The sequence below is a fragment of the Crotalus tigris genome, unplaced genomic scaffold (assembly GCF_016545835.1).
Source record: "Crotalus tigris isolate CLP2741 ecotype Arizona unplaced genomic scaffold, ASM1654583v1 scf7180000017771.5222438, whole genome shotgun sequence".
Lineage (NCBI taxonomy): Eukaryota > Metazoa > Chordata > Lepidosauria > Squamata > Viperidae > Crotalus > Crotalus tigris.
The window spans coordinates 1200220-1223998 of NW_024096622.1; the positions used below are offsets into that span (position 1 = coordinate 1200220).

The 23779-nt window shown below is 36.3% G+C and overlaps 1 protein-coding gene across 1 annotated transcript; it reads left to right on the forward strand.

Annotated features, from left to right (window-relative positions):
* Positions 1 to 729: 729 nt before the first annotated feature.
* LYPLAL1 (lysophospholipase like 1) lies at positions 730 to 21609 on the forward strand. Its single transcript, XM_039341615.1, has 5 exons — positions 730 to 932; positions 3571 to 3670; positions 17747 to 17916; positions 19601 to 19716; positions 21101 to 21609. The coding sequence occupies exons 1-5, from the start codon at positions 842 to 844 to the stop codon at positions 21323 to 21325; spliced, it is 702 nt and encodes a 233-aa protein (XP_039197549.1). The 5' UTR covers positions 730 to 841; the 3' UTR covers positions 21326 to 21609.
* Positions 21610 to 23779: the final 2170 nt, after the last annotated feature.

Below are 23779 nucleotides of genomic sequence, written 5' to 3' on the forward strand. Positions count from 1 at the left end.
ACAGTGTACAGGAGTTAGATTGCAACTGCTAAGAGAAAAATGTAAAAGCCTACATTCTGGGCACAAAGGGAAGAAATACTGTAAATCTACATAATCTTAACCCAAAATTCCTATTGCTATCTGTATAAATTCAAGTCCTATTAATATCATTCTAAAACAACTTAACACCCGTTTCTATCACCAATTCCTATCTTCCCGGTTTCTTTCTTTCTTTTTTCCAGTCCTCGCAACGCTCGATTATTGCACGATTTTACACTGATTTACTCAAGACTGGATTCCTGTGAATGCAACGTAACCGACTCTCAAAGTAAACGTGGGTGGTAATGCAACCTTTATTTTGGAGTAGGGATAATGAATGTTTAGAACAGCGCCGATTATTAGACAGTGAGTTCTTGGAAAATCTGAAGGCGGAAAAACACAGATAAAAGATATCTGTGAATGTCGTTCTCTTCAAAAAGCAGCGTTATTGCCTTTAACAGACTTTACGCTCTTTTCTCTTGGCGTTTCCCTTGCAAATGCCAACTCATAGAATTTAACGCGTTCACAGCCACCTATTTCAAAGACTTAAAAACTGGTTTAACACAGCATTGCCTGGAGCATCACAGCACCTACTCTCCCCCCCCCCAATCTTCCTCTCACCCAGACGCACAACAGATACCCACGCCCCTCCCGCTCCGCGCGGCCGAGTCCCTTTCGCTGAACTCGTGGGAGGCGGAGTCTGGTGCAGCTTTGCTGCGAGAACTCCGAGCGACTCCCAAGCGCGGTTGCGCCGTAAGAGGCGGCTTGCTTTTATTTTTTTTCTCTCCCCTTTCCCCTTCGGCAGGGGAAGGAAATAGGCGATATGGCTGTTCAGACGGCGTTGCAGAAGAGCCTGGTAGCGGTGGGCCCGGCGGGGAGACATACGGCATCTGTGATCTTTCTCCATGGCTCAGGTGGAAGCTCCCGATCCCAAGATGGTCTGCTGGGGGCGTGAATCTCTGGGCTAGCTTGTGGGGGCCTTTCCGCCGAAAGAGGTCACGCGTGCATCATTTTGGCTTATGGGACTGCGGGTGGAATGGGGCAAGCCCTCGTGGTTTGTACAATAAACAGAGAGGTACTCGGGAAGGGAAAGGCTGCCCAGGGAGGTTGATTATTGCCCTATTTTTCCTTCCTTTCTTAAAAGTCTGCCTCGTAATTCCTGGTGCGTTAATTGTTCTGTGTGGCATAATTATAATGAATACAATCAACACTTGTCTCATTGTCAAATCCAGCTCAGCTGCAAATCTAACAGGTTGTTGCCAAGGGCAGTGGCAGCTCCGTTCAGACTTGCACAACATACTGCAGGGGTCTTGTGTATTCCAGAATCTTTTTTATGTCTGGTCCAGTTTATACAGATGTGTACCTTTCCTGTTCCCGGTGCACTTCTACATCAAATAGATTCATGTATGGAAAAAAAGACCATTCATATGAGAACCCTATTTGCATAGGCAGCTGTACAAATGCCCTCATATTTGTGGCCTTCCTTTTACAAATCGTTACAGTCATGAAGATACAGGAAGTCCTTGACTTACAACTATTCATTTAGTAACCCAAGTTACAGCAGCACTGAAAAAAAAATGTCTTATGGTAGTTTTCACACAACTGCTGCAGCATGCCCATCGTCAATTTGGGTACTTGGCAACTGGCATGTATTTATGACAGTTAAACTGTCTTGGGGTCATGTGATCATCGTTTGTAACCTTCCCAGCCAGTTTCCATCCAGCAAAGTTACTGGGAGAAGCCAGATTCACTAAACAACTGCAGTGATTTGCTTAAGAACTATGGCAAAAAGTTGTAAAATGGGGTGTGACTCACTTAACTGTGTTGCTTAGCCGCAGAAATGTTGTGCTGAATTGGAGTCATAGGTCGAGGACTACCTGTAACAGTGGCCGCTCCAGACACCTGTAATTCACATTAAACATTTCTCCACATAGCAGAGGAACAGAAAATAAGAAGTATGAAGCTGTAGAAATAGCAATGCTTGTTGCTTGGAAGAAATAATTGATTTAAATTATGCTTACCATAATCAAGGAGACTGTTGGTAGTTTCCCCATAGCTAACACTCCTATTGTCTTGTTTATGTCATGTTCAAGATACCCACCTCTTTGTCATATGATTGACATATGCTATAAACCTCTATTGCAACGGCCCCCAACTTTTTGGGCACCAGGGATCAGTTCTGAGGAGAGAAGTTTTTCCATGAACCGGAGGGGGTGTGGTTTTGTATGCTGCCTGCATCCTGTGGATGGGATTTTACTTGTTTGAACAGCCCAGTTTCTGGCATGCCATGGGCGGTGCTGGCCCACAGTCTGAAGTTGGGGATCCCTGCTCTATTGGAAAGTGACTGAGTATTCACTAATAACAATAGGGAATTGTTCCTCCTTCATCCACAATAATTTGGAGAACTGTTTAAAATCTGTATTTGCTACCCAAGTATTGGAATTTTCAGGTTTTCCCTTTTACAGTAAAAAGTAGTATCAACAGTTACCTTTACTCTTAACAGAGCCAAACCTAAGGTCATTAGTCTGTTGATTGGCATTTTTTTTAAAGGCACAGTTTTAGGGTTGCAATGATGTAGGACTGTGTCAACCAAAGCAGAGGGTCCATATTCTAAGAAGTTGTAGTTCATGATGTGTTGGTCAAACCCTAATTGGCCTAGTTCTGTGTATCACGTATTATATTGAAATATATTATATTGAAATATAAAGGCAATCTTCAATTATCTCTCCCATAATAGAAGGCCAAAAATTGCTGTCTATCACTTCAGTGTATAAATCGTGGAATTATGGTCTTAAGTTTCAGAAAACAAATCCCAGTTAAACATTAAGAGAGAAATTCTAAGCAATAAGAACAGGTTGGTTGTGGAATCAACCAGCTATCAGGGAGGTAGTATGTGCTCCTTCATTCAAGCAGAGACAAGAGAGCTGACAAGGATTCTATAAACTTGGATTCTTGTACTCAGTAGGATAGGGACACCTGAAAGGGCTTCCTTAGTGGAGATGAGTACAGGCCTTGATTTACAATCAGTTGCTTTGCAACTGCTCAAACCTATGACAGACCCTTCCAAAAGTACTTATAACTCAGTTTCGAAGCATCTGGCATCTGGCCTGCATTTCAGGCATCTGGCATCTGACCTGCATTCACAGGGTCCCGCAGTCACATGATCACAACTTAACAGCATTTACTCCCAGATTTTGGCGAAAAGGCCCCATGGCAAACAATGAGTTCATTTAACAACCTCAAGTATGTGTAATAACTTCAGTGATTCATTTAATGACCACTACAAAATGGTCATAAAATAAGTCTCACTTTACAGCCATTATGACTTACAACCATAATGACAAGCTCCATAATAAGGACTTACTTGTTGATGTTTGAAAATTGGTTGCCCATTAGGCTTGGTTTCTATAAGCAGCCAGTTGTACCTTTTCTAAAATGAAGTTTGAAAAGAGAGTTGTATGGACAAGATGAATTCTGAGGTTCATAAGACAGCTCACATTGTTCCATTGTATAGATGTCTAATTCAATTCTATCTTTTTGTGCTATATTCAGGTGATACTGGTCAAGGGGTAAGAGACTGGATCAAGCAAGTTTTGAAGCAAGATTTGTCTTTCCAGCATATAAAAGTCATTTATCCAACAGCTCCTGCCAGGTACTGTGTTCTTTCTTATCTCCAGTAGACTAAATCTAGAAATTATATTGAAAAGATAGAAGTTAATTTTTATAAGGATTTGAAGTTCCACTCGTGTTTAAGAGATCAGTATCCTTCTGACTTGTTCTTTCTTTCTTTAGTAGGTGAAGTTACTTATAGAAGTAAGAACAAGCCCAGTAGGGATTCTTTTTTTGTGGTAACTCCTTGTTGATTCTTCATGTTGTCCTTAATGCAGTCCTCTTCAGAAAACATACTTCCTATCCATCAGTCATAATTATTTTTTCTAAACATGCAAAGTACCATCACTTTCTTCCCCTTAGGGATAAAATATTTTCATGTAGTTCATCACAAAGACTTTTCCTACCCTTTCAGCTAAATGGAAAAGTAAGCTAAGACATTATAGCTTATAGTTGCAGCTGATCCTAGAAAGATAAAGATAAAGAAAGATAAGATAAGGTGATTATTGTCATTTTTTACTGTGAGCACACTTGGCCCACATTAAAAATGAAATTCTGTTGCCTGCTCTCAAAAGAAAGTATATATCTATCCATACATATACATAACACACATATGTACATGCTATATACATATACATACACACACACACACACATATATACTTACACACACATATATAAATCACTGTCCATTTTGAATACATAGCAGAAAGAGGAGACTTGAGAATTCACAAGGTTAATGCTATATGGAACAAAACTGTGATTGAATCTGGATATTCTGCTTTGGATAAAAATGCCAAGCTATGAAACCATGGTTTAAATAAGACTTATTTTTCCAACTTCTTATAAAACTCTTATTTCCCAAGAATTTCTTAATCCTAGCATAATCCTAGCTTTCTAGGATATTTTTGTAAAGTAAAGAGAAACATAGTTGCATTCAGGTGCACAAAGCTTTTTCATTTTTTTGGTTAACATAGCGTCTATTCAGAGAAAACATTCTCATGTAAAATTCATCATTTCAAAAATGTTTTAGTAGATGTTGCATCAATCACAAATTGGATTAAATTACTTATGTGAATCCTTCCAACTCTATAATTTAGACTCTGTTTGAAAAGCAACAAAGAACATTCCAGTTCATGAGAAAGCTATCTTATGTATCCAAGGGCTTTCTATTGCAGAGATCAGTGGCACACCCAGAATTCTTACTGATATCACAGCACAACTCAGAAAGAAGAGGGATTGCACATCACTTCTTGTACACTATGTTCTAAACACAAAGGTATCTGGACTTCCAGGGAAGAAATGGCAGACTGAAGACAGTTCCACAAAAAATAGAGTGAGTAGACTGGGTCTTCAAAAATCCCTCCACAGATAGAAAGGACATATATTGGATTTACAAAAGAGGCTTGTTAAAGATTGAAGAATTTTATGAGAAGGGACAAAGTAGAAAATGAAAATAAATCAAGTTCTAGCACATTATAAGAAGGGATTAAAGATTAAGATGGTTAAGTAAAACAATAAAGTTGGTTTATTTGATTAAAATTAAAATTATATGTTGCTATCTCTGGCAACACTTAAAGGATTTTTGCTGATATCAGGATTGAAATTATGAAGTTTTTTATGTATCTGTTTATAGAAAAGAGATAGAATATGGGGAAAAGATATTATTTGTTGCATTTTTTAAAAAGGTGATAAATTACTAAAATTATATTTGTAATGAAGAGGAAAGTCATCTCTCTCTCTCTCTCTCTCTTTCTCTCTCTCTCTCTCTCTCTCTCTCTCTCTCTCTCTCTCTCTCTCTATATATATATATATATATATATATATATATATATATATATATATATATATATATATTATGTTTTCTGAGGTTTTCGCGGGTATTTGTATATAGGTCTTTGGTTGTTCGGGTTTTCTCCCGCGTAAAATTGGAAGTGTCTTGGCAACGTTTCGACGAAGTCACATTCGTCATCTTCAGGCTGGTGTTTTTAGCTTCTTGCTAAATTTGCTGCTCAAAGCAAGAAGCTAAAAACACCAGCCTGAAGATGACGAATGTGACTTCGTCGAAACGTTGCCAAGACACTTCCAATTTTACGCGGGAGAAAACCCGAACAACCAAAGACCTATATATATATATATATATATATATATATATATTATATATATATATATATATATATATATATATTCTTTATTCTTTTTTTCCATGTTTCTTTCCTGAACCTTTCTATTATTCTTTGTAGTTTTTAGTTTTGATTTGTATTAGTTTGTATTGTTGTAATTGTAATTTTAAATAAAATTATTATAAAAAATAAACGGAGATATCATTTGAACCAGGTTTGAGAAATTGAACTCAGCCTGTGTTCTGATGCAGGTTGAATTAAGATGCGCAGGTTGAATTAAGATGAAAATCTGAAAAAGTTGAATGGATGAAGAACTAGCATGCAGTGTTTTCTGTCAAGTAGATGACTTTCACAAGAAAGTAGAATTTTAAGACTTTGGAGAGTGGGGGGGGGGAAGACTGAAGATTTCTGACCCAGAAGTAAGTTCTGATCTTGAATTGGTATGCTAAAGGATGCAAATGGATAGATAATAACTGATTCCAAGTGGATCATTTCCTATTACTAGAAGAAGTTAGATCGATACCCCGCATATTACCAAATCAAAAGGCTACAAATCAAAATATGGCAAGTAACAGAAGAAGAATCAGTAAAGGTTGTAACCAATCTATGCCAGCAAATTTGGAGAACAGCATAGTGGCCAGTATATTGAAAGAGATCGGTCTACACACCAATGCCGATGAAAAGAAGATTTAGTGAAGTGTGCAAATTACCTTACAGTGTCTTTAATTTCACATGCTAGCAAAATAATGCTCACATGGCTTTAGAAAAGGCCAAGGAACAAGATATATTATTATTAATTCATGCTGAATAATTGAGAAAGCCAAAGAATAAGAAAAAGCAGCCTATATATGCTTCATTAATTATAGATAGACTTTCAGTTGTGTCTGTTATGATTGCAGGAAGGCAAAGGAATGAGTCAAGGCTATATACTATCACCTTATTTATTCAACCTGTATATGAAACATCTACTGCAGGAAGCTGCATTGGAGTATTTTTAAAATTGGGGGAAAAATAACAATAGCCTGCACTATGTTGAGGACACTACTTTGATAGTTGAAAATATGAATGATCTGACAGCTCTAATAATGAAAGTCATAAAGAAAAGTGGGAAACGAGCTTAAGTTATATGTATAAAGAAGACAAAAGTTATGGCAATCGGTACAGCAACCAGCCTTATTGAAGATATCACTTCAAGAGATTGAAGTAATGGGTGTTTTCTATCTTTTAGGATCAACCAGCAGTCAAGAAAAGACTGCAGTCTAAGCACATGGTAAAATAGTAGTAAAAAGCTTGAAAATATATTTTGATATATAAGATATCTGTACTTACAAAGATTAGAATTGTGCAGTTAGATTTGGAAGAAGCAGGATAAACAGAGTATTGACATTTTTGCACTTTAGCGTTGAAGAAGACTCCTAAGAACACTATGGATAGCCAAGAAAACAACTGAATAACTAAACAAATGAACCCAGAGCTCTCACTGAAGGCAGAAATGAGCAGCCTCAAATTATTATACTTCATAAACATTATATAAAAACTGGTTCTTTAGATCAGCAGTTCCCGATCTTTTCTATACTCCGCACCCTTAGAATGCTTCTGATATATTCTTGCACCCCTTACGAAAGTTCAAAATAACAGCAACAAATTATGCATGTACACTATAATTTTGAAAACCCAAGTTTTCGCACCCCCAGGAATATGATCACTCCTGGTTGGGAACGCCTTCTTTAGATAAAAGTATAATGCTGGGAAAGATGGAAGAAAAGACCAGAAGGCAGCGAGAAGCATCAAGATAGATGGCTTTGATTACAGTGGCTGGGGGTGCAACATTAGGAGACTGAAGAACTAGATTGGGGATAAATTGTCCTGGAGAAAATCTATCTTTCTGATTGCTAAGAGGTGATATTGATTTGGTGTCATAATCATGTTGAACTGGTAGGCAAGCTCTTCTGCATTTGTTTCTTGGTTTTTACAACAAAGCATTTATGTAACTTGATTTAAAACTTCAATAGATTTTATAGGCTATTCTTCTCCAACCTTCTTTTATTTGTTGTATGCAATTAAAAATGTCACTTTGTATGTGATACTGACAGCTGGAGAGTAAATCACAAAGTGTTGCGATGCTGTCACCTTCCTGAATATAATTCAGTAACAAGTTGAAACAGATTGGATGAAGTTATGCTGTATGTATTTTGTAAATGGACATAGAATAGATTTTAGTAGAAAATCCTTTAAGTCAGTGTATTTTCATGGATCCGGTTCTATACCTATTCCTGAAAGATCAAGTTTGAAACCCATATTCAAATATAACAGACTATCTCAGTCTCAGTCTCCAGATAAATAGACAGAACTATTACACTACTAAGACTTCCCCTTGATAATTTGTTTAGTAATTTTTGCATTAGTCTTTCATGAGATTATGGAAATAGTGAAATAAGGTTTGCAAAACCGATATGTAATGCAATTAAAATGATTTCAGGGTTTAGAGCAGAGATGTCAAACTGCCAGATGCATCATAGTGAAACCGCACCCGCCCCATTGCTGGCAATTGCAAAAAAGTCATGATATGTCGCGACATGTCATGTGACGTTGTGAGTTTGACACCCACCTCAGTTGGCTTTTTGATACCAGTTCACAACATAAAATGTTCAAGTGGTTACAACAGATTTGTTAGTCGAGACAGTTGTTTCATTGGAGTTTGATAGTATTTTTTGTGCATGTGCAAAAAAGAGATTTCCATCAAAGCAAAGCAATCCACCTCAACATATCAATTGGCAGCATCGTGATGGGACACCGTGCTTTCCTTTGCCATGGTCCTAGTTGATTCTAGCAGTGGGAGTCCAGACAGTTCTGTGAAGTGAAGCTGTGCCATGCACTCATACTTTACTGGTATCTCTGCGTAGGAATGTAAAAGCTTGAGAGGCTTTACTATATTCCTTCCAAGAAAACAACAAATGTTATTTGTTAGAGAAGCATTCAAAGGCAATGGAGGAAGAGCACAAATCTTGGTATTTCCTGGATTTATCTGCAGTGGATTTGCTGTTCTTGCATTCCAGTTATTAGAGGAAAGTTGCCAAAGACAAGTTCTTTCTCTTCTATTAAATGTTCTCCATTCAAAGGCTTTAGACAAGATTATGGGAATGGCAGTTCTAATCAGGGGAAGGACAGTATGAACAAAAGTGTTGCTTCAGTCATAGTCAGTGCTGCCTTCATTTGCTTTCAAAAGCTTCAGACTTGATATACTGCATAGTCAAACAGAATTACTGAAGTAAATTTGATTCGTTGCCCTGATGCCAAGAGGGTAAACCATCTCACTCTAAAATTGGTCTTATACCTTCAAATCAACACTTGGAATGCCAACCGTAACATGATCATGAGAGCAGATTTTTTTAGCTTTTTGTGATAGGACACTGACTGGGTCTCTTAGAAGTGACCTTAGACTTTTACTAAATACTACTTACCTAAAAATCTAGTGTACTTTCGGCAAAAATGCTTGGCCAGCTTGGTGGATCTGGCTGAAAAGCTCAGCTCTGATTTGTTGTGAATCCTTCTGAACGCATGCTGCCTGAGGAATTCTGGAGGTTGAAGTCCACACATCTTAATTTAGCAAGTTTAAGAATACTGAGGTAGAGGATGCTTTTTCTCAAAACTAGAATTAATATCTATATGAGATTTCAAAAAATGGCTGATTTCTAATTCCTTTGATTGGTGTGCCTACTTGCAATGTATTTGGCTTGCTTGCTGGCCTTATATGAATAGGAACATAATTTGAAGAAAGGGAGCCAGAGCATACCAAAACCAGCTCATCAAAACTGGATTATGCCAGATAGCAATAATAGTGCTCCGGTGACTGAATGGTTTGAGACTTGATCAAGGAAACAGATTTTTTTTCTGCCTTTCAGAATTTAAAAATAAATCTAATTTCCGGTTTTAATTTAAAAGAAAAAGAAGGAAGTGCTTCTTGATACCATAAATTGTGAACAGTTTGCCACTGTAATCTCATGAGTCTCATTTAACTATGATGTTTGCTGCCTATTTTCATTTTCTGAACTTTCTGCTGGGCTTGTGTAGATGATGGATGATCAATCTTGATAAAAGTTGAGGTGAGAGTTACAAATAAAGCCTATGGCTGCTTTACTGGCTTGAAGTGTGACATTGTTGAAGTAAAACATTTCTTCAAAGATCTGCACAGCCTTCTTTACTATAGTAATTTGGGGAAAATTAATTGGAGGATTTCATTCTATTAACTTTAGGTTCAGAGTTTAGCTGCTTAATAACTATATTCCTTAACATAGATTATAGCTCATTTGCAATGCACATTTTACATAAAAAAGACTCAGATTTAGTCTTCAGATCAAAATGGATTGTGCTACTACTGTCACAAAATATTTTCTTCCATTTAAAACTATAAAGAGCCTCTGCCAATCTGATGAACTGATTAGGCTACAAGTCAGCTTTCAGTTATTACAATAGTACAGTGAAGTTTCTCATGAGCTCCTGCATGCTGCAGTGAGCAGCATCAGGCAACTTTGCTTAAAAAAAGCTGGCGGGGGGGGGGGAATTCCTTTAATCTTGTGGAGAACAGTGGGGATATTTGTTTTAGTAACTGACAGTTCTTGTTTTCAACAAGAGTTTCTGTTACAATCAGACTGCCAATGGTCATGGCTATTAAAACGGGGGGGGGGGGAATTTGATGGTTAGGTTTATCCTTCATTTCCCTTCACTGTTTTCCAGTTTGTCAAAGTTGCAGTGTTGTGCATTAGCTGGTGACCAATTGAAACAGCTGATTCATTTGGTGAATATACTAGTCCCTTCCTCTGTGCTCAATAGTCAATGCGGAAGATACGTTTAAGGGCTGTATTTTCCAAAGGCCAATTTCTAGAAGATTTATAATTGTGGCCAAATAATAATCTTGCAAAGATTAAGTAATTTATAGGTTAAGGATTATGTACTACTTTATATTTCCATAGGTCATTTAATTATTTACAGTGCCAAAAACAACTGATTCAGCTTTCTCTTATGATATATAATTTCATCTTTTAATTCCCGCAGTCCTTGATTATTGTGATTAAATGTGTTGCAACTTTGGTTGGGATTTTAAAAATAGCATCTGCTGCCACGTCTCTCAAAATGCTTTTTTTCTCTTTTCAGCAGGCATGGCTAAAACTTTAAATACTGTTACAGCTGCTAGCGGAGCAACTTAAACATTTGTTTTCTGTTGAATGACTAAATCAAGAGAGAATATTTCTTATATTTCTCCTAAATAAGAAAGTGATAGTTTAAATTGGCATTAAAGCAGGTAACGTGTTCAAGTTAAAATTATGTTGTCCCAACTTTTTGAAATAACTACACTGTACCTTGTTATGCTTCACTAAATCTAGGTCAAGGAATCTTTGTACATTTCCTTCTCACAATCCTTCCCACTGTAAATCCAAACTGAACTTAGCAAGAAATGGACTCTACATGCACTCTTTTCAGTTACCAGCAGATAATTTTTACAGTTTTTATTGTGTATTTTGTGAAGAATGTTGATCTCTTTCCATTTAAGAAAATATTGATGGAGCCTTGGAAAATGGCTTTGTAGAATAGTGCAGATATTTTTTTTAAGCTTTCAATGCAGATTCTTTTTTTTTTTTTTCTTGAGTTCCTTGTAGCAGTTCTCTCTTCTTTGGCTGTGGTACAGAACCATCAGTCAGTTTGATACTATTTTAAATAGATTGGCAGATACTTGATCCACAAAAACCCTGTTGATAGCTATGGAGATGAATTGATAGAATTGTATTGGGAGACTTGCTATGAATAACTCTCCCAAATACCTTAGTCGGATTTCTACTCTTTTTCATCAACTTTAACTATGGCCACATATTTTTTTTATATTCTAAGCACACAGTATTTTTATTTACATATACAAAGCAATCCAATGAAATTCAATAAAGCTAGAATTTCATGAGATGCTCAAATTGGATATTTTTGTACAGAATTCATTTTTCTATTCTAAATAAAGTTACAGTTGGTAATTTTATATATTAGCATTGTATTCCGAATTTTTTTTTTTAGAATTGTAGGTTTCTAGGTATCTGCTTTTTAATGTTTCCTGAAATTATAGGAGCTAAAGGAGCTATAATTTTCTCATTTTATGTTGACTTGCTCCAGCTACAAAATTTCCCAGTAGTTTTATTATAGCGGCTATTTTTTGTTCTCATTTATATGTCTTTGATTCATACTAAAAAAAGACAAACAGGAGTCGGATCCAGTGATTGGGAAATCACTGGAAATTCAAGAATTAGAAACGTAGTCTGGGAGGGGGGATCAACCTGCAAAAAGGCAATAGTAAATCTCTTCCATAGTATTACATGCTGTGGTGGGGTTCGCACCAGTTTGGCAGAACCAATAGTTAATTTTTTCTTGCCCAAGCCCAGAACGTACTTCCGGAAGCGGCATCCACATAGATTGTTCACATATTTGAATCCCATCATATGTCCATGTGATTGTCCTGTGCCAAGACTGACTTGGAGACCTTCCTGTATTCTTTTTTCATCTTGTTTACACTGTTATCCAGTTTAATCTCACTTTAGACTTCTTTTTATGGAATAATAGTGTGACTTTTACAAATTGCTTCTGACTTTTTATGAAAGGAGTACAAAAACTCTTTAGAAATAAACTAATTTTTTAGTCTATACAGTCTACATTTAAAGTTGGCTGGATCTCTAGGGTTTCAGCTTGTGGAAATCTGGTGTAAAGATATCTAATGCCTGTTATTCTTCAATCCTCTGCACAGCATGGAGCTCTATAGCAATCAGGGTGGAATTAATTTAAATACATTATTTTTAAAAAATTGAATAGTTTTTATAAAGCCATTGTCAAACATATATAAAATAAAAATACACTCACCAAATATTAAATAAAAATATTATACAAAAAGTAAACAATTTAAATACTTGTTTGAATCATTTATTAAGAAGATCCAGCATAGTTATTTATAAAATCATAATTTATTCACCAGTCAAAATGTTTCTAAACTTATCATTTCTAGGAAAAATACTTTCTTGCTATATAAAATAACCCAAGTATATATTCTTCATGATTCAGTTCTTTAGTATAGACTTCATTTTTATAATATAGTATACATCAGTGGTTCTCAACCTTTTTAATGCCACGACCCCCAACCGATCGTAGGTCAAGGACTACTCAACCGGTCGTAAGTCGAGGACTACTCAACTGGTGCAGCACCATTTGCAGAATGGAACTTTTGGCGGGCTCAGCAGGGCAGAGACAGCCTGGACAATTCCTATTGGCTTTTGAAAGTCAATAGAATTAGACTCTATTCAAGAGAGTCTATTCTATTGGCTTTCAAAAACCAATATAATAAAAGGGAGTAGCACAGCTAAGGAAAAGGGGGAAAAAATGGCAGACTGCGCTGTTTGGCGACCCCCATGAAATCGTCATTCGACCCCAAATGGGGTCCCGACCCACAGGTTGAGAACCACTGGTATACAAAATCATGCAAAGTAATTATTTAGAAATTTTTCAGGATCATTTTAATCAAAAAAGCAGAATGTTGATGTCAATATGAAACAAGTAGGTGTATACTGGTGAAGTTATTAGGCATTGAATGAGCTCAAGTACAATTAACTGATAGATATTTGGACAGTATTTTTGGCATTGATACAACAACAGTAACAATAACAACAACAACAACAACAACAACAACAACAACAATAATAATAATAATAATAATAATAACAACAATAATAAAGTTGGAAGGGACCTTGGACATTGTCTAGTCCAACCCCCTGCTCAGGCAGGAGACCATATACCATTTCAGACAAATGGCTGTCCAGTCTCTTCTTAAAAACTTCCAGTATTGGAGCATTCACAGCTTCTGAAAGCAGGTGGTTCCACTGATTAATTGTTCTAAAAAAGAAGCAACCTAGAACTAAGGAGAAATTTGTCAGGAAATTTGTCCTTAGTTCTAGGTTGCTTCTCTTTTTGGTTAGTTTCCATCCATTGCTTCTTGTCCTGCATTCAGGTGCTTTAGAGACTAGCTTGACTCTCTCTTTGTGGCAGCTCCTGAAATATTGGAACACTGCGGTCATGTCACCCTTCGTCCTTCTCTTCATTAAATTAAACATACCCCATTCCAACAACCGTTCCTTATATGTTTTAGCCTCCAGTCCCCTAATCATCTTTGTTGCTCTTCTCTGTACTCTTTCTAGAGTCTCAACATCTTTTTTACATCGTGGTTATCAAAACTGGATAAAGTATTCCAAGTGTGGCCCTACCAAGGCTTTGTAAAGTAGTATTAACACTTCACGTGATCTTGATTCTGTCCCTCCATTAATGCAGCCTTAGCACTGTGTTGGCTTTTTTGGCAGCTACAGCACACTGCTGGCTCATGTTTAAGAGATTGTACTAACCATCTTGTTTGCCTGGCTAGCTTTCTTCAACTAAAAATAGATTGAACATAAAAGAATCATATGAATTTTGAAGTTATACATCTAACTCTGCACATGAAACATTTTATAATTATATTCAGTTTCTCCTAAATTTCTACATGGCAATGAACGAGGGAGTCCAAACAGGCAAGATAACAGCCATGACCGGGAAATTAAACCTGTACCTCTTTTGTATATGTATAAATATCATGTGGTAGAATTAATTTGATTCCCCAAGCTTTCTTCAAATCAGTTTCTACAAAATGGTTAATATGAAAGGAGAGTTATCTGTGCAAAATCATGTTCTAAGTATTTGAAATTATTTTGGCTACTTGCTACAGCTTTGCCTTGGCTATATATTAAGATTTAATGCTATGCCTAGCTCTTGATGTATCAATTGTTCTTTTAGAAACAAAGTTTCCTTATTTTTTATTGTTTCACTAATACCTTTGACAAAATCATTGTACATATTGCTCCATTTATCAAATCTCAGGATAACAGTTTTCTCCTCTAGAAAATCATTACTTATTTAATTTCTTTAATTATACATTTTATCTAAGAATTTCCCTGTAGTATTTGTTCTGCTTGATCAACTATTGCCTGGTTCAAACTGTTGCCTGGTTCAATTTATTGCATCATATCAACAAAGTGTTTTTAGTCACATGCAGAGTTATATAAACAAACTAAACATTTTTTCATTGCCTGCTTTTTCCTCTGACCTAGTTATGCCTGTGTCTGTGGTGTATTTTGTTTGGGGGTGGGGTAGCTGAATCAGTCATTAATCAATGATATACTCGGTCTTTCTGTCATACATTACATGGCCAGAACCTTTTTCATCAGATACTTCTGAATACCATTCCATCAATAACAATGATGTTGAAGGAGGTGCAGATAAACAGCATTAGAATTTCATTTTCAGGAATGGTACAGCAAAAAAAGCCCAAGTTAATAATGATAGTCTGTCTAGTGTTTGGTTAACATTACTGAATGCATACACTTAAAAAAGTAGAACCGTAAAAGAAATATATGTTTCCTATTAAACCACTATAATGTGATTAATAATTGTATTTTTTTCAACTACAAAGAATATTGATAGTAACTTCAAAAGCTGATCCATAAGTTATGTCCAGGGCAAATAGTCCTTAAGAATAAAAGAGTATGATGCTATAACAAGATTTCCTAATCTGAATATAAGAGTTATTCAAACCTACCTCCAGTGTCTGAAAAGTGGGAGCTATTCTCAACATGGGCAACCTGGTCCTGAGGGGTTTTTTTAACTGCAGCATTTGCATTTTGCACACAAGTGAAATAACTTCATTAAAATATTCCCTAGTGCAGTCTCTTTTATGACCCGCTTCATTCTGAAGGTTTTCGATGGCTCTTATTCCTCAAATTTTCAGAACTACTTTTCACTTGTTTCACTTTTGACTCTTCGTCTACAATTGCACTCAAATTTCTGTTTCTAAGCAATACTTGTTAAGTGAGTTTTGCCCATTTTGTTAAGTGAATCACTGCAGCTGTTAACTTAGTAACTCAGTTGTTAAGTGAGTTGGGTTTTCCCATTGATTTTGCTTGTCAGAAGGTCACAAAAGGAGATCCTATGACCCCAAGACACTGCAACCGTCATAAATATGAACCAGTTGCCAAACATCTCAATTTTGATCATGTGACCATAAGGATGGCCGTAAGTGTGAAAAACAGTCATACGTCCCTTTTATCACTGCTGTAGTAACTTCAAAAGGTCATTAAATGAATGTTGTAAGTTGAGGGTTACCTGTATATCCAGACTCCTTGTCCAGACATAGTTATGCTATTGAACATAAATTTATGGATTATGAATAAGTTTTAAAATCATTGTTAGATTAAACAAATATTTTCTTTCTTTGGAAATTTGAGGTTTGGGGAGGAAGGCTATGTCACAGTATTTAATATAGTGCCTGAGAAATATTTTTGCACAGCCAGAGGTTCAGATTCAGAAAAATAATTAAGCATATATATCCATCTTCAGTGGGTAGAATATAAAAGGATAAAAGCTAGCCAAGTGGTTAAATCTCCCATGTTGAAACTGAGGACACTTAAAACTTTTCTTAGCTTTCTTGGATTATTTTCATGGAATTAAAAGAAACTTCAGCTGGGGAGCATTTATTACAACAAAGAAGCTGAGTTGACAAAAAATGAATTTTTAAAACATGCGTATGTGCAGCTCTTCTCCAGTACGGCAATTGGCACCCATGCCGACCCTTCTATTGCCAGTGAACTGGAAGCCAAGAGCCAACAGAAGCTACCACCAGTGGACTGATCTATTTCAAAACTGAATCTCAGGAAAAGAAAACCAAGCTTCTCTAATGTAGAAGAGATGGTATTATTCCTACAGACATGTCTACCTAAATTTAGTGCTAGCAGTTTTACAAGAAAAACTCTTTTAACTTTAAAAAAAGGAGGGCAGTGTATTTTGCATTGCTGAGACTTCCTTATTGCCCATTAACATTATTCTTCAGATTCAGAATGTATCATTCCTTATCTGACATATGTTTATTTTTCTACTAAACTGGATTGACAGTTCTGGGACTGAGGGCTAGGTTCCAGAGCTTCATTTTGGAAGAAATGGAATTACACATCCTTCTTTCTGACAGACTTTTTTTTAACCGATTAATAGTGTCTTTTCTAAACAGCCGTTTATTTTTAAAAAATCTTCATTCCTTAAAAAACATTGTTTTGTTCAAACTGATAGGTTGTCCTCTATTAGTGGATATCTAGAATTATATAATTATAGAGTATAAGCTGTGTGAAGAATTTGTGTGAAAAGTACAGTGTTGACTTTCTGAAAGTTTAGAAAATGTTTCTTAATACATTTAATATTGGTTACTGATGTTAACTCTGTTACACTGATAACTGAAGAAACTCAAGATATTATTAAGATTAATTATTAAGATAATTAATATGCCCTATTCTATCAAGTGTTTCTCTAATTATGAATGGGAGTGTTTCTTTAATTATGGATTTTTGTAACTACTACTTTAAACAACTTGCTTTATAGCAACAGCTGCAGTCTTCCCACATTAGCTTTATATTCTTTGTTTTCTCTCATAACAACTTTGTAGAATAAATTGCAGTTAATTGTATGATATAAGGAGTAAAGCAAGGCTGATGGGAGAAAGCTGGATTCTGAGTTTAAAGGTTTGTCACTTTACTTAAGGATTAGAGTAGTTATTCTAAATATAGGCTCTTTGTATTCCATATTTTTTAATCTATGCTAAGAGAAGCTCTAAAGCAAAGATACAAACAACCAAGTTTAGGAGAGTATATGGCAAACATGAGGTTAGGTTCATGCATATGAATAGCCTATTTGCTCTTAATATTCTATAGACATACATACCCTTAAAAAATGAGCTAATCTTGTTTAAACAAACATAGATGTTTGATGTAGTTTTGTCTTACCTCCATGACTGAATGGCAGTTTTACACACCACAGTCTCCTAGGTACAAAGAGAATGATTCTAAAACACAAAGAACTTTTGTATGAAATTTGTCTTCATGCATTTCTCATCCATCTTTCTTTCAGACCATATACACCAATGAGGGGGTCTTTGTCCAATGTGTGGTTTGACAGATACAAGATCTCTAATGATTGCCCAGAACATACTGAAACCATTGATATGATGTGTCAAGCACTTAACAGTTTGATTGATGATGAAGTTAAAAATGGCATCAGGAAAAACAGGATACTGTTGGGTAAGATTTGTAAGGAGAAATATATAACATTTGTAGGAGAACTCATCCTATGAGCCAAGGCAGGCTTAAGAATGCCAATATATTAAGATACCTTAAGTTTTCTAAGCTCTTAAGAAAACAGTATCTTATATGCCTGAAGCCTTATAGTGTAATAGATATGATACAAGATGAAAAATGGAAGAGAGAAAGCCAAACTTTTCTTAGTCCCATTAATACTATCTTTCCCACCTTGGGGTACCCCAGAATTAGTTGAATTACAAATCTCACCATTACCAGGTAGTACAACATACTGTGGATAATATATTCTGCAGTTCAACACAGTTGGAAGACACTGAGTTAGAAAATTCCTGCTTAGTCATTAGCAAGGTGGAATAGTAACTAAGAGTAAAAACCTAAGATAGTTCTAGAAAAGGGAGCAACTACATTTTGGTCCATCCTAGACAAAGTGTTGCTATGCTTCAGAAAGGTATCATAACTGTCTCTTTCCACAGTTTTGACAAAATTGTTTAACAAAATATTCTTGAAATTTTCTTGAAAGTATCAAAATTATGTTGTGCCTCATTTCTAAGCAAAGCCATAATTCACAAGTTCAATTTTTCCATTTTTATGCAAAAGTCCATAACTAGTTTCTAGTCACAATTGTTTCTAAAATTGCTAACCCTTTTATCGTTTCAAAATTTTCTTGAATCACAATCTGTTTTAAAGTTGTAATCCTTTAGGATAGCTTTTTCCCCCTTCTTAATGTAAAGAAAAAGGTAGCTAACCAAGAGTCTTTTGTCTTTCCTGCCATTTGGAATCTCTCTTGGGTTGTAAATTCATATCAACTATGATGAACCACAAAAAAAAAAAAAACCAGTTCCTGTGATCTCCTCACAAGGAGCAGCTCTTCCAGAGCATACAGTAAGTGGGTGATCACCATATCTCTCCTTTTCTCTGGGAAGATTTTTATCAGCCAGTAACTGGTTCCTGACTGGCATTTCCATCACAGTGCTATCCCTGCTCGCAAGCCATTCACAGGGACATCTAACGAACCATCAATCCCCAGTCAGAAGAAATTAATGAGATTTTAAAACTTTTAAAGGTAATTGCTATAGAAGATCCAGATAAAGCATTTGTGGTCATTTTTGGATCAGCTCCACTAGCTATCTCAGAAAAGCATGTAGTTTTCAATATATATTAGTTTTATAAAGGCTAAATCAATCATTCAGTTTTATGAACAATTTTAAAAGGTACTAAAATAAATATGGCAAGGATGCAAGAAACCTGAAACAGAGATTTGGAGTTTACCACAAAATCAATTATCTTAGGTCTTAAGAAATATGAAATACATCTTATTTTCTTAAAGCAAAGTTAATTCATCAAAAGAATTGTAAATTTATAAAATCCAAAGGTGGTGTTTAGGAAAGTAGCATTTGTCAGTCAAATGACAATTTTAACACCAAGATTCCTGCTTGCTTTTCAGTCATTTGCTGTATTATTTATATCTCCTAATCATTGATTATTTTTTTAATATATCTTGTGGTCAGAGAATCTAAGATTCTGTCCTCACTAGTAATTATTTTAGAGAGAAAAAACTCTTATTTAAAAATATACAGTAAATGCAGCACAAAAGAAAAGAGTTCTAAAATCCTCTAAGTATTTAAAGTTTTAATCTCTTTTTCTTGTCTTTAAAATACATCCACAGGTGGTTTTTCAATGGGTGGAGGCATGGCTTTGCATTTGGCTTACAGACATCACCAAGAGGTGGCTGGAGTATTTGCACTTTCAAGTTTTCTCAATAAGAATTCAGCTGTTTACCAGGTAGATGCTCACTAGCTTTTAAAACACCCTCAGTTCTACCTTGTATTCATAAAATTATTCCAGAATTGGCAAACCAATAAACAATAAAATTCATTATGAAGTATTTCTTTCATCTACTGAATTGTTTTTGTTTGTTGAATGTCGTCTTTTATCAGATTGACAAGATGCAAATCAAACAATTGGGGGAGCATATGAGGATTTATCTGTAAGACTTAAACTATGCACAAGAAGTCTACCACACTTTTCATTTTGTAAAATTTATGGATTGTCCACACATGGATTGCCCAATGCTATATTTTTCTATGGAATCTAAATTACTCAAAGAAATAAAGTTCATTGAAATCTTACATAACCTTGTAAAAATCTGCCTTGGTTATATAATTTCTTTGTCTCCTTCTCTTGAAGGCATCCTTGAGCAAATAGGTTAGGAACAGGAACAGTAGTAAGTCAACCACAAGTAAATGATGCTTGTAATTTTGTGCCATGTACTAGAGCAGTGGTTCTCAACCTGTGGGTCAGGACCCCATTTGGGGTCGAACGACCATTTCACGGGGGTCGCCAAACAAGGTCGTCCGCCATTTTTTCCCCTTTTCTTTGGCCACGCCTCTGGCACCTGGTGATGTATAAGTGGTTGGGGGTCACCACAACATGGAGAACTGTATTATGGGGTCGCAGCATTAGAAAGGTTGAGAACCACTGTACTAGCGCAAGGGTTGTCGGGTTCTTTCCATTAATGGAGTTACATAATTCCAGAGTATGTTTTTCTTCAGCAGAGATTTGGTGAAAAGCTTTAGCTCACAGGCAAAGTGACTGCAGTTGAAGAAACTATAGCTTAGAGGCAAAGTGCCTTTGTTTTGGGGCATTTCCATTTGAGGCATCCCTAGTAAATTGCTTTGTCTGGTTTGAAAACTCATTAACACTACTGATTCAAGCGCTCATAGCTTCATACTATGCACAAGAGAACAGGGACTTGCTAGCTGAGTATATCACATGCTTGTCCTGTCACCTTCTTCTTGTGGGTTGGAAAACAGGTTTGTAATAAGGAGTCTGCTGCAGTTTTATAGAGTCTTGCCTGATTTAGAGCTGTGATCATGCAATATCAGTGTTGCATATAGAGAACCTACTTGGTTATAAGAGGCCTTTCAATGCAGACCTTTATCCTACATGTATAATAATTATTTTAGGTGGCAGAGCCAGATAGTACATTTCTGTTCATACTATTTTCATTGCATAAAACTTGTATACTGCCTTATTGTCCAATTGTCTGTCTTTTAAATGGGAAAGATAATGAATTCAGACACTAGTCTGGACATCTATTTTCTTTTTGTTAACAACGTACATGATTTAAGATTGTTAACATAGCAGATGTCTCTTCTGCTCCTAGGCACTGGAAAAGAATGAAAGAGAACTCCCAGAATTGTTTCAGTGTCATGGAAGTCCTGATGAACTGGTTCTGTATTCTTGGGGAGAAGAAACCAACAAGACTTTAAAAGCTCTGGGAGTAACAACTACATTTTTGAGTTTACCAAACCTTTATCATGAACTAAGCAAAACTGAGCTAGAAAAACTGCGATCTTGGATTTTGAAAAAATTGCCAGAAGAGCCTTGATTAAAGATTAATAATGAAGAATGCCATGATATAGCAAAATAGTGTTGTTTCTTACTACTATGTGGAGTGACAATGTCTGCAAAAATACATAAAATTATATGGATATTGATAATTTTATACAGTGTATTTCAGTTCTTCATTTTTTTATTTCTGTATTTCAAATGATATCAGTCTTTCTCATGTTGAAAAAATTGTAGTACATGCCAGGACTTGTCTATATATTTCAGTTACTTGAAATTGATTATCTGTATGATTTTATTTCAATAAAATCAATTTTGTGATTATTTTCTTTGTCTACATTGCATGATAAATGGCAGCAAGTTAAATATTTCCCAGCAGATCCATATAAGGGTAGAACCATAAATAAGCCAAAAATTTCAAGATAGTTGTAACTTGAGTTTTGCTCCATTTTACAACCTTTCTTGCCACAGTTGCCACAGTAAATCACTGCAGTTAAGTTAGTAGCACATTTGTTAAGTGAATCAGATTTCCTTATTCACTTTCTTGTCACAGGGTCATAAAAGGTGATCACATGACCCTGAGACTGCAACTGTCATAAAGACATGCCAGTTGCCAAGCATCCAAATTTTGATCACATGACCAAGGGAATGTTGCAATGGTCATAAATTTGAAAAATGGTCATAAGTCACTTTTTTCATGCCTTTATAACAAATGATTGTAAATCAAGTACCACCTTTATCATTTTGCCTTACTTCAGACAATTCATCAAAAATCACTTGTCATCAATATATATTATATTAATTACATTTATTCAGGAATGAGTGTTTTTGCAATGTGTACTATGCATCTTGTGATTGCATAATTAGACTGCAATTGTTTGTACCATTCTTCCTCCTGGATAAGCCTAGTTTACAACAGATATGTGTGGTGAAGGGGAGGATGTTTTACAACTTTCATAATAATAACAAGAATACTTAAAAGCCAAGAAGCAAAATAAATAAAAAACAGAGTTAAAGGCAGTTGGTTCTTGGAATAGTTAAAGCTAGAATCAAGTCCACTTGGAATGTTTTTGTATGGCACTTTTCTTTTCACACTGCAATGTTGCAAAATAATTTTGAAATGCAGTTGTCCTATGATAACGGGAGAAAGAGCTGCTTTTTCAGAAATTCAAACTCAATTTTCTGTGGGGCGCAGAACATTTTCACTTTGAAATATTTTGAGTTTTAAAACTGTTTGTTCCATCTATAGCAGGGTTATCAAACTCAATTTCATTGAGGGCCGCATCAGCATTGCGGTTGCCCTCGGGGGGCTGGGTGGGTGTGGCCAGGGTGGGTGAAGCCTACTGGGTAAGCATGGATGGAGTGGGTGTGGCCAGCTCTACATCGTTCACGTCAACGGTGCCTGTGGGGTCCTGGGCAGGAGTGGGACAGATCTGAGGGTCTCTGGCAGAAGGGGGTGGGACCGGGGCAAGCACCAAGGCATGGTTCATTTCGTCATTCCTCACAAAGGGTGACACCTCCCCAGCATGCACCCCAGGGAAAGAGGCGACGTGGCAGGGGCTGGTTCCTCGCTGTTTCTAGAAGACCTTGTGGAGCTACGACTGAATGCGTTTCAGCATAGATGGCCACCACAAAATTGTACATTGGCTTCCAGCCGGCCTGGGCCAGGGCAAAGGTAGCGGGGGCCGTTCCCTCACTGTTTCCAGGATCGCTTTGCGGGCCACATGAAACCACGGGCCGCATCTGGCCCCCGGGCCTTGTGTTTGACATGTCTGATCTATAGTGTCTCCGTGCTGAAAATGTTCCAAGCTAAATATGAGGGCAATTTGGAAATAAACTTCCATTTGGTTATCAATGACAGACACTCGCAGATACAGAACGTTTATTATACACATTAGAAAACTACAACATGTTACTTTTTAACATAATCACCATTCAAATTGAGGCACTTGTCATAATATCTTACAAGGTTTGAAATATCTTAGTAGTAGTCACTTGGTGCCAAATCTGGCTATAGGGGGGTGATCAAAAACATCCCAATAGAACTGCTTCAAAAGTTCTTGGGTGTGTCTAGCAGTGTGTAGGTGAGCATTGTAAACCAACACCACACCCAAAGTGGTGCCATAGAAAATCCCACCAAATGTGAAGATGACAAAGAAGTACTGCTAGTGAAGTTCATGGAGCATGGTTCAACCATCAATTCAGAAGTCTACTGTGAAACATTACAAAAACTCAAGACGAGCTATCGGGGCATGCTGACTTCTAGTGTGGTGTTGGTTCACGATAATGAATAATAGTGAATAATATAATATCTTCATTAATGACTTAGATGACAGAATAGAAGGTGAGCTTATCAGATTTGCAGATGACACTAAACTGGCAGAAGTAGCCAACAACCAGAAGATAAGCTCACAAACCAAAAAGATCTTGACAAACTTGAACAATGGGCCCTATCCAACAAAATGAGTTTTAATGTGGAGAAAAGCATTTAGGC

Bases quoted from the DNA above. Each gene is read 5' to 3' on its own strand.
- LYPLAL1 (XM_039341615.1), top strand. From the start codon at position 842: ATGGCTGTTCAGACGGCGTTGCAGAAGAGCCTGGTAGCGGTGGGCCCG. The intron at 17,917-19,600 runs GTAAGATTTGTA...ATACATCCACAG, and splicing joins GAAAAACAGGATACTGTTGG to GTGGTTTTTCAATGGGTGGA. The intron at 19,717-21,100 runs GTAGATGCTCAC...TTCTGCTCCTAG, and splicing joins AGAATTCAGCTGTTTACCAG to GCACTGGAAAAGAATGAAAG.